This window comes from Eucyclogobius newberryi, unplaced genomic scaffold (assembly GCF_026437365.1).
Source record: "Eucyclogobius newberryi isolate DKJ021-1_F unplaced genomic scaffold, fEucNew1.0.hap1 SCAF_5, whole genome shotgun sequence".
Taxonomy (NCBI): Eukaryota; Metazoa; Chordata; class Actinopteri; order Gobiiformes; family Gobiidae; genus Eucyclogobius; species Eucyclogobius newberryi.
Window position 1 is genome coordinate 32,662,848 of NW_027316167.1, and position 10,292 is coordinate 32,673,139.

Consider the following 10,292-nt stretch of genomic DNA (forward strand, 5'->3'; position numbering starts at 1 on the left):
TCTTCTTCTTCTTTGGTGTTTTGTGGCGGTTGGTATCCAAGTGTCAGAATTACCGCCACCTACTGTAGTTGTACGTCTTAGACTTCAGAATTTATTCCTTAGAATGTATTCGATATTCGTTATGATATCACATGTGCTTTGAAGTTAAAGGTATAAAAGCAGAAGAATTAAGTGTAATTGTGAGCATAAAATAAAGCTACTGGAAAAACTCGGGGAAATTAAGTCTGAAGAATAAAGTCTGGCAGTAATGCAACACTTGGATGCCACCCGCCATAAAACAACAACAACAACAACAACAACAACAACAAGTCTAAAGAATAAAGTCTGGCGGTAATGCAACACTTGGATGCCAACCGCCATACAACAACAACAACAACAACAACAACAACAAGTCTAAAGAATAAAGTCTGGCGGTATGGTAACACTTGGATACCAGCCGCCATAAAATACCAAAGAAGAAGAAGAAATTGTCGTACAATTTTGATTCTTATTTTTTTTTAGATTCAGATTTTAATTGTTTTATATTGTTTTTTTTATTTTGACTCGTATAGGTTGACTTTATATAGGTTGTTTTATCATTGTTTTTCAGTGTTTTATGTTGCACCGACTCACCAAAGCAAGTTCCTATGTTGGTGAATTCTGTTCTTCTATTTTATGGCGACTGGTATCGAAGTGTTACCGCCACCTACTGAGAATACCTTGGTTGTGGACAGAAAGGATTTTGTACTCTATGGTGGATGTTCATTGACAATGGCAATACACCTTTTCTGATTATGACTCTCTGAATGGTAAATGTCTCTACTCTGACTCCTATGTACCGCGTTTTCTATTTCTGCCCACTCATGACCTTTGGCTATAAGGTATCTTCCTGCAGCTTTAGCGATGATCCTGGTCTTTTCAGATTTATTTTGCGTTTGAGCAGTACAGTTAATAACATCCACTATAAAGAGGAGAAAATTCTTCCTTTTCATAACCAAGATATCCTCAGCACTCTCGGAGACTTCCTTGGGAGCTTCATCCTGGCTGTGAGCAGCGCTGGCTTCTCTCACTGAATCCACTTTCACCTCTTTACTTGACACTTTCTTGACTGCATCCGCATAGGATATACCTTGAGAGACTCATTTTTTGCACCTCAGCAGCCCTTTTGCTAACTTCACATCCCCTGTAGGCAGAGCTATGCTCTCCCCACAATTACAGCATTTCAGTTTTTCTCCTTTCTTCACATTTCCCACATTTCCCATACTCTTGATCTCCTGCACATTTACCACATCTTTGCTTCCTTTTGCAGACCGCTGCAATATGAACAAAGCGCCTGGCATCCTCAACCTTAGCTTCAGTTAAATTAATCCTTTATTTCATCCACAATCACCATCATGGGGATGCCTGTGATAACTCCTCTGACCATGTTTCTTTCAGCATCTGAAACGACAACCTTGTTCCCATCCAGACTTTTAAATTCGATCGCTTTCCTTTGCTGAGCCATTATGGTGAGTCTTTATAGTGACTGGTAGGAACCAGAACGTTCGTTTGTGTGGCAGATTCGGGGGAGTATTTAGCGGTAGGACCGACCAAACCGGAAGTTTACCTCAAGCAAGTTGGAGAAATCGAAACTGTCAACAAACCTGCGGTAGACTGGTCTATATCCAAAAAAACACGAAACAAAAGTGTATCGTAAACCTTTAATACATGTCGGATACGATAATGGCGAATGTGACGCGTCTTTATGAGCGTTATATAGAGTATGTGCGGAAAAACCCACCGGCCACTGCGCAGCTGGAGAGCACAGTGCGCACCCTGTCTTACCTTCTTGCAGGTCAGTGTTCCAGGAAAATATCAGCTAATGCATGCCCTGAAGTCAAATACATCGCCAATTAATACATGAAAAATAAATAGCAACTTATGTCAAATCAAATCAAATCAAATCAATTTATTTTTGTAAGGCCCAAAATCACAACAACAGTTGCCTCTGAGGGCCACAGGGAGAAATGAATCAACAATGTCTGTGGTGGCGATGAAGTCAGACAATGTCTGTGGTGGCGAGGGACGATGTCCCAGGGTCCTCTGTCCTTAGACTCTCCTTCTCGGCCAGGAAAAACTACAAAAAAAACCTCTTTGGGAAAAAAGCGTAGAAACCTGGAGGAGTTCCAGTGAAGGAGAGATCCGACTCTCACAGACGGACAGACGGACACAAGGAGACTGGAGCTGGACCCACTCTTCAGGCAGAAGAGGGACCGTCTGAGTCGAGCTGGACCCACTCTTCAGGCAGATGAGGGACCGTCTGAGTCGAGCTGGACCCACTCTTCAGGCAGAAGAGGGACCGTCTGAGTCGAGCTGGACCCACTCTTCAGGCAGAAGAGGGACCGACTGAGGCGAACTGGAGCCACTCTTCAGGCAGATGAGGGACCGTCCACACAGGGCAGGGACCACTTCACCAGGGGAGGGGCATCTGGGTCCACAGGTCCTCAGGAGTGAGAGAAAGAAAAGAAGGCGGTGAACAGTTTGCAAGTGGAATCAAAAAATAAATATTGTTTGATAGCATAAGTAGTCAGAAGAAGAAGAGGATAGTGCTCAAGCTGTCATACTTCCCCCAGCACAGTTACTCCTAGGGCAGCGTAGCTGAAGCTGTGGGTTTATCTTTCTGTTCCTAACTACTCTGACCATAAGCGATTTCGAAGAGGAACGTTTTAAGCCTGGACTTAAATGAAGAGACTGTGTCAGCATATTTAACATGGGTCGGGAGCTGATTCCATAACACAGGAGCTTGGTAGCTAAACGCTCTACCTCCTACAGTACTTTTAGAGACTCTTGGCACCACCAGAAGGCCGGCATTCTGAGAGCGAAGAGCTCTGTTTGGATGAAAGTTAATATGAAAATGAAATGCTGTTGTAGTAGTAGTTGTAGTAGTAGTAGTAGTTGTGGTAGAAGTATTGTTGGTTTGAAACGTGTTACTAGGTTGTTGAATCTGTTTACTTACTAAGTTGATATAAATGTAAACTTGCCATGCAATTAGTACATTTAATAAAGATTACATTGCTTTTTTTCCACTGACAGAAAGGCACAAGCATAACCAGAACTTCTTACAAAAACGAATAACAATGTTCTTATTTCTAATGTGCACTTAATTTTATTTTTACATTTATACCTTAGTTTGTTCTGTCATTTTTAGGGCGGTTCACAGACTCCCATGAACTTCCTGAACTCGGTAAGGACTTTTCATATCTAACTGGACTGTAAACCGTTTCCAATAGATCCCCCCATGTGCAGAGGAAGAGGTTGTGATGTGATGAAAAACCTAATGTGTCTGTAAATGTATGTGATCAAGCGGCTTTGCTTCAGCTCTATCTGGGTCAAATTTTGTAAAATATCTAATTCACAGGCTTTTTGCGAACTGAACAACTAATTGATTAGTCAAAACATTTGTTTCTGCATCAATTTATTATCAAAATAATCATGAGCTATGTCAGTCATAATAGAAATGTGTTATTATGACCTAATCTTTTTTGGTGACGCAGTAGGTAGTGGACTGAATTATGTATATTGTGATTAGTTACTACTACTTAGTTACTGGCAATGTTATTGGGAATTCATAATGTTTTTCAAATGTAATTGGAAAGTGTGAAATTTGAGATGAATTTACATAATGTTACTTACTATTGTTCTGTTTTTCAGTGTATTCTGTCTCCAATCTCCTGGTGTTGTTCAATGACAGCATCCTGAGAAAAAGACTGAGAAGTTCCTTCCCTGTGGTGAGAAATTACATTAGTATGTCATTAAATAAGTTTAAATGATCATTCAAGTCGTCATGTACAAGTTCCAGATTTACCTGTGGCACCCAATGATAATAAAGATCTGCCAAACTTAAGTCAATTGATAGTTTCCTTTTCATAATAACTTCTCAAGGTTTGTCATTGGTAAAATGTTTGTATCAATACTTGTTCAAATGAGTTTTAGTGTCGATGAATGATTTTGTATACGTTTGAGCAATAAACCACGATAAATGTTAGACAAATATGTTTACTACCCGTGGTAACAATTCCATGAGGATGAGCAGGAAGCAAAGCCCGAACAGGAGAAGTTACAGAGTGCTCCTTCACCTTACATTCCCTCTCTCTCGTGCGTCCTGTCAGTGCCTGTCGCAGCAGAGGCTCCGGACCTGGCTCTCGGTGCTGGAGTCTGTGGAGGTCTTTCTGGAGATGGGCGCCTGTAAAGTCGGGGGCGAGGTCGGGCGCTGGGTCGTTATCGGACTCGTCCAGATCGTAAAGTACAACAGCTTTTTGAGACATTTATTCATTTTGTAACAGTCTAGGCGTAATTGATTCTATACATAGTGTTTTTTCTGTTGTTAATAACCAACATTTGACCCTGGTGCACTTTGTAAGGGTCAGCCACTTGTTGGTTTCTTTGTCTGAAATGTTCCACACTATGGCATTAACATTTTCAATCTTAAATCTGTTTAAATATAAGTACTTTTAATGTGCAAAAATACCTGGAAAAAGCAGCATTCTTACTGTGAGTGGTCTGTAATCTTTTTATGATCCAGCTTTTATAATTGTATCCAAAAAGCAGTCGACTTTTGGTAGAAAAACGTTGGCTGCATAATTAAGTCTGTCCAGCTATTCTGATTTATTCTTTAATGGACATAGTAGGCTAACTTTTCTGTATTCTAGGTACAGAAAATGACATAATTCCTCCGTGTTTTTTTGAAAAAAAGTCAAGATATGTCTGCCCGAGTATTCAAAACTGCCTCTTTGCAGCAAAGAAGCATGTTTTTTCCATCTTTTAGGCTGTAACGCTCACTCTCACAGTGAAATAGATTCAATTATTTCAAATCTTACTCAGTGAGGCTTTAACTTGATGTGTTACTCTATAAACTTTTATTTTACAAGTTTATCTACTATAAGTGTAATTAATAACACACAAAATACTAAAGTTCATATTTTGTTAAATGTATTTTCAGGGCAGTTTTCCGGCTCATTCTGCTTCTGTGGTACAAATCTGGCATCGGGACTTCACCTCCCATAATCCCCCTGGACAGGAACACAGACTTTGGAACAGAAGGTCAATGACTCCTCTTTTATTTACATTTCACATCTTTTGTTTTGCATAAACATCGTCCTTGACATATAACCACCACCCAAGTTTTAAAACTAAATGTAATCTAAAGAAACAGTAAGGTCAAAGTACAAAATAAGAAAGCAGTGTGTTGTCTTTCCTTTAAAACAAAAGACTTTACAGACGTTTTCTAATTTGAAAAAGGAGTCGTGCATGAAACAAATATACACATTATACAAATTTAAGTATATGAGCTTTTAACCAGTGATGACATTGTTCCCTCATCAAAATCATGCAGCGTTGACACAGTATTGACAGTGTTGGTGGTGCACTCTATTGTGCCATCTGGTGGTCTAAAAAAGTACTCCTTCTGCAGACAGTTTACGCAACACTGGGATCTTTTATTCAAAAATGTGAACACTGAATCAGAATGTGTATCAACAAATAAGAGAAGGAAACTCAATCTTAGTCATGAGAGCAAATAATAAGCCTATTGTACTATAAAGTAGCCTGTAATATAAGTGATACAGTGACGAAAATGATGGTAAAATATAGGTTCTTGCAAAGGTTATTCTTGTGAAAGATCACAATTATCTTCTGACACGAGCGACACCCCGTGATACATAGTCCATAGACCACACCTGTGCTGGTCACATGACTTCTCTTAAAGTGACACAGCTTGACACAGTCACTTTCAGAGCTCGACACGTATCTGCCCCTCGACTCGTTTGGCCCATCACTAAATCATACCGAGAACTGTGTTGAGCTTCATTCACACTTCATTCTGCTCTTACTCTGAGCCTCAGAAAATACTTTGTTTCAAATTTTCCGTAAGGTACAGATTCAAAGGTCTTCTGTGTTGTTTTTAGGTCCACGAATCATCTTCAGACTCGTTCTGAGCATTTCTGCCTCAAACCACGTTCATTACAACTTTGTGCTGTGTTAGAATGTCAGGGCAAGCTAACTTTTGTTTATATGGTAATTTACTCTGCTGCCAGTAGATGGCGTGATAACACAAATTCTAATGGGGAAAGTACTGAAAGTAATTTGTGCTTTAATTAGATGAATAATTAAAACAAAATTAAACATGAGATGCCAAAGTAAAGATACAAGAGCAGGTTTAAAGGCAAACAAAAGTAACACAAAAGTAACACACAAGTAACACACAAATAACACACAAGTAACACACCTGTTAGACATTTTAAATATAATTAATCGAGTGCTTTACCAGTGCACAGGCACAGCTGGGTGTGTTTAAGCTGGAAGCGGAGTTTTATCGTTGATCTAAAAAGTTTAAAATGTGATGCATTTCCAGCCGACCGTAGCTGAACTTAAAGGCTTCTGTCATGGTTTGATTGATTTACCTTGAGTCTGTAGAGTCTGACAAGAAAGAAGCAGCTCGGAAACACAAGGTTTTCGGAATGTAGCTAAAAATAAGTTTTCAAGTGGAAATTCTTTACTTGACACATTCTGCTGTGTCTGATGTAAAACAACAAAAAAATGAGTCACCATTTTGAAATGAATGGTGGAGTCAGTTATGGGAGGAAGGAATCAGATTTTTTCTGAGAAATCAAGTACGGCTGCAAAACATTTTATTACTGAGTCTAAATCTCACTTTGCAAATCCCAACAACTGCAACTAAATGAATTACACAAGTTCATCTGCAAACAACAATATACATTTTTATCACTTATAAAACCCGCTAAAAGTTTTGTTTAGACCTCTACAAACATGTCCAAGAGTTCACTGTTCAGTATGATTGAAACACAATGGAAACCGTCGCCTCAAACGCAGGATGGCACAGGATTCCTCAAAGCGCTGGACGGCGCAGGATTCCTCAAAGCGCAGGACGGTGCAGGATTCCTCAAAGCGCAGGAGTCAATCGGATGTAGCTTTGAGGATATACTGTATAAGTTGTTATAAAAATGCTTTGTCCACAGATGGCGCTTGCGCAGAGCAGCAGGACGATGTCTGTTTCGTTGGTCAAAGGTCAGGACGAGTGATTCGACCGATGAGCTCTGGTGAGTAAAGCCATACTGAGGAACATCTGTGTGGATTAAACACTTGTCCTGTACATCCATGAGACGATCGAACAAGGGTCACGGTGGGGTCAATGATGAACAGGACTGTAATAGTTAACTTTTAAAATGTAAAAAAAAATGTTTATTTTACTTTTAAATGAACTTAAAACATCTTGACAAACAACAAATAGACTTTATGCAGATTGAGTGAGTATAAATATGTTATTGTTTTTGTGCTGCTGCCTCTTGACCAGAACGCTCTTTCATTTCTCAAGTCTCGAGTTTTTATCCTGAATAAATAAAGGTAAAATTAAAAACTAGGTATTCACACGTTAAAAAAAGGCAGTTTAAAATCAAAATTGACTCCCAAAAAATGATTTTTGTCGACTAAGAAACTGTCAGTAACACTTATAAAAACTACACTTAGTTCAGTAAAGCATGAGCAAAGGCTTGATTTATAGTGAACAAATAGTTTATTAAGAATAATTTAGGCTTAGTACCGACTTAATCCTGTAAAAACCCATTTACTCACACGCACTCGCACTCGCGATACCAGTGCACGCAGGTGAGGCAGGTTAAGTGTCTTGCCCAAGGACACAGTCTGCAGCTGCGGTCACACCAAACCTGTTCTAGCAAAGATACTAGTGGCAGATGCTACAATAGAAAAGTTACTCATCCATCCATTTTCTTCCGCTTATGTGGGGCCGGGTCGCGGGGGCAGCAGTCTAAGCAGGGACTCCCAGACTTCCTTTTACTCAGTGCAGCTTAAATCTTTAATCATCATTTATAAGTTATAATAATATAGTAAGTTGTGTCGTTTGTGTGTCAGGTTCGTCGCTGCAGTCCAGGATTTGGGGTCCGTCTCAGTCCAAGTCCAGAGCTCGGTCTCCAGAGGAGCAGCTGCAGATCCGATCCACAGACCTGAACCTGAACCAGATCACAGCCGAGGCCGTGTACGTGTCCAGACCTCTGGTGCACTGTATCCTTCACACAGGCTGACCAGGTCCTCCAGGTTTTTAACCATCAGACCATAGTCCTGGTTTAGTCCTGGTTTAGTGCTGGTTTAGTGCTGGTTTAGTGCTGGTTTAGTGCTGATTTAGTCCTGGTTTAGTCCTGGTTTAGTGCTGGTTTAGTCCTGGTTTAGTCCTGGTTTAGTCTTGGTTTAGTCCTGGTTTAGTCCTGGTTTAGTCCTGGTTTAGTCCTGGTTTAGTCCTGGTTTAGTGCTGGTTTAGTGCTGGTTTAGTGCTGATTTAGTCCTGGTTTAGTCTTGGTTTAGTCCTGGTTTAGTCCTGGTTTAGTCCTGGTTTAGTCCTGGTTTAGTCCTGGTTTAGTGCTGGTTTAGTGCTGATTCAGTCCTGGTTTAGTCCTGGTTTAGTGCTGGTTTAGTCCTGGTTTAGTCCTGGTTTAGTGCTGGTTTAGTCCTGGTTTAGTCCTGGTTTAGTGCTGGTTTAGTGCTGGTTTAGTGCTGGTTTAGTCCTGGTTTAGTCCTGGTTTAGTCCTGGTTTAGTGCTGGTTTATTCCTGGTTTAGTCCTGGTTTAGTCCTGGTTTAGTGCTGGTTTAGTCCTGGTTTAGTGCTGGTTTAGTGCTGGTTTATTCCTGGTTTAGTCCTGGTTTAGTCCTGGTTTAGTGCTGGTTTAGTCCTGGTTTAGTGCTGGTTTAGTCCTGGTTTAGTCCTGGTTTAGTCAGGTTCTTACGAGACACAAACAGTTGAGGTGTAAAACTCTTAAATATGTGATTATCAGAAATGTTTCTAGATCCACAGATTGATCCTTAAATCCAGTGCAGTGCTGAGTCTCGCCGTCTGTGGGAAAAAGTCCTGGAAACCGTGGCTCTTGTCCGCAGTCCTCGAACTCTCCAGGTAAAGACGTCACATGGTCAGCGTTACCATTATTGTGACACCATTTTTACAATTATTCACCATTATTGAGCCCATAAAAACCTCCTGGTGTCAGTAATTTTTTAGAGCAGCTGTTGTATTTGGAAGACAAAGTGCAATAGATTTTAAAATAACTTTCAGTCTTCAACATCTTTGCCTTCATTCTTTTTGTATTTGTCACATTAGGTTTATTTTATTTTTATTGCATCGCTTTCCTCGTCAAAAAGGAAGAAATCAGATTACTCACGTCAGATGGAACTGTTTTCATGACATTTGAATAATGTTCTTACAGTTATTCTTGTGACCTGAATATTCATGTTTCTTGATATATTTGTTGACGTGTTGATAATCGTTGTGAGATCATTTCTGACACTTTCTTTCTGGATGGGCTGTAGTTTTGCGGTTTTGAACAACACAAAGTTCCAGACTCGTTGGGAGCGCGCTGAGATGAAGAGGCGGAGCTTCCTGCTGCTGTATTACCTCATGAGGTCGCCCTTCTACGACAGATACTCAGAGTACGTATTTGAAGGTTAAGGACTCGCGCTGACCGTCTGGCCCGGGGCAGCTGTGGCTTCATTTTCTCCGGTCTTATGCTGTAAAGGTGGTTAAACTTGTTCAGAGGCAGAGTGGTTTAAGCAGCTGCACTTATGCCAGGCTTCAGTGTCGTGAGATTAAGTCCAGGTCCAAAGGTTTGCTAAATGTCCTCCCTGCTCTTCAACGTAATGTGGTCAAATACATTATTTAGTGTAATTTATTAGTTTTGACTATTTGAACCAGTTTAAACCACTGATGTGGTATTTATTTATTTGAATGTCTTTATTTATTAAAACATAAATATGAATAATCTTTATAATATCAGTTTGTCATTTCCATGTCATGTGACTAAGGTACTAAATCATTACATCATTCACAACATCTAAACCTGGATTTTCACATTTTTAACAAGTAACTTAATGTGTAACTAATTACTAATAACTAATTATCTATAATCAGTGGTTTTCCTTGTTTCAGGGAGAAGATCTTGTTTTTGCTCAAACTTCTGTCAGATTATATTCCTGGAGTGGGACTTGTGGCTCGTAAGTATATGATTACTTTATCATTATTACTATTCTTACTACTATTATTACCACTATAAACCCACTTGACACTGGTGCGTTTGAATAACTCTTCTGTGTCTTTAGGCCCGCTCATGGACTACCTTCTGTCTTGGCAGAAAATCTACTTCTACAACTGGGGATAAACCTTAAATTCTGTGATCAAAGAGTCTGAATTTTAAAAGGATGATTTATTTTAATGTGAAATATTTGTTACGAATGAGATAAACGTTCCTGGAAAAGAAAAA

The 10,292-nt window shown here is 39.8% G+C and overlaps 1 protein-coding gene across 2 annotated transcripts; it reads left to right on the forward strand.

The window, feature by feature from the left end:
* Positions 1-1,567: 1,567 nt before the first annotated feature.
* Positions 1,568-10,241, forward strand: pex16 (peroxisomal biogenesis factor 16). Of its 2 annotated transcripts, XM_072464744.1 has the most exons (11): positions 1,568-1,813; positions 3,167-3,202; positions 3,670-3,746; positions 4,128-4,261; positions 4,958-5,058; positions 6,993-7,073; positions 7,903-8,052; positions 8,860-8,932; positions 9,346-9,465; positions 9,962-10,026; positions 10,132-10,241. In XM_072464744.1, exons 1-11 carry the CDS (start codon positions 1,687-1,689, stop codon positions 10,188-10,190), a joined length of 1,023 nt encoding a protein of 340 aa, XP_072320845.1. In that variant the 5' UTR covers positions 1,568-1,686; the 3' UTR covers positions 10,191-10,241. The 2 variants fall into 2 exon arrangements, with proteins under 2 accessions (XP_072320845.1, XP_072320846.1); XM_072464745.1 differs by lacking the exon at positions 3,167-3,202.
* Positions 10,242-10,292: the final 51 nt, after the last annotated feature.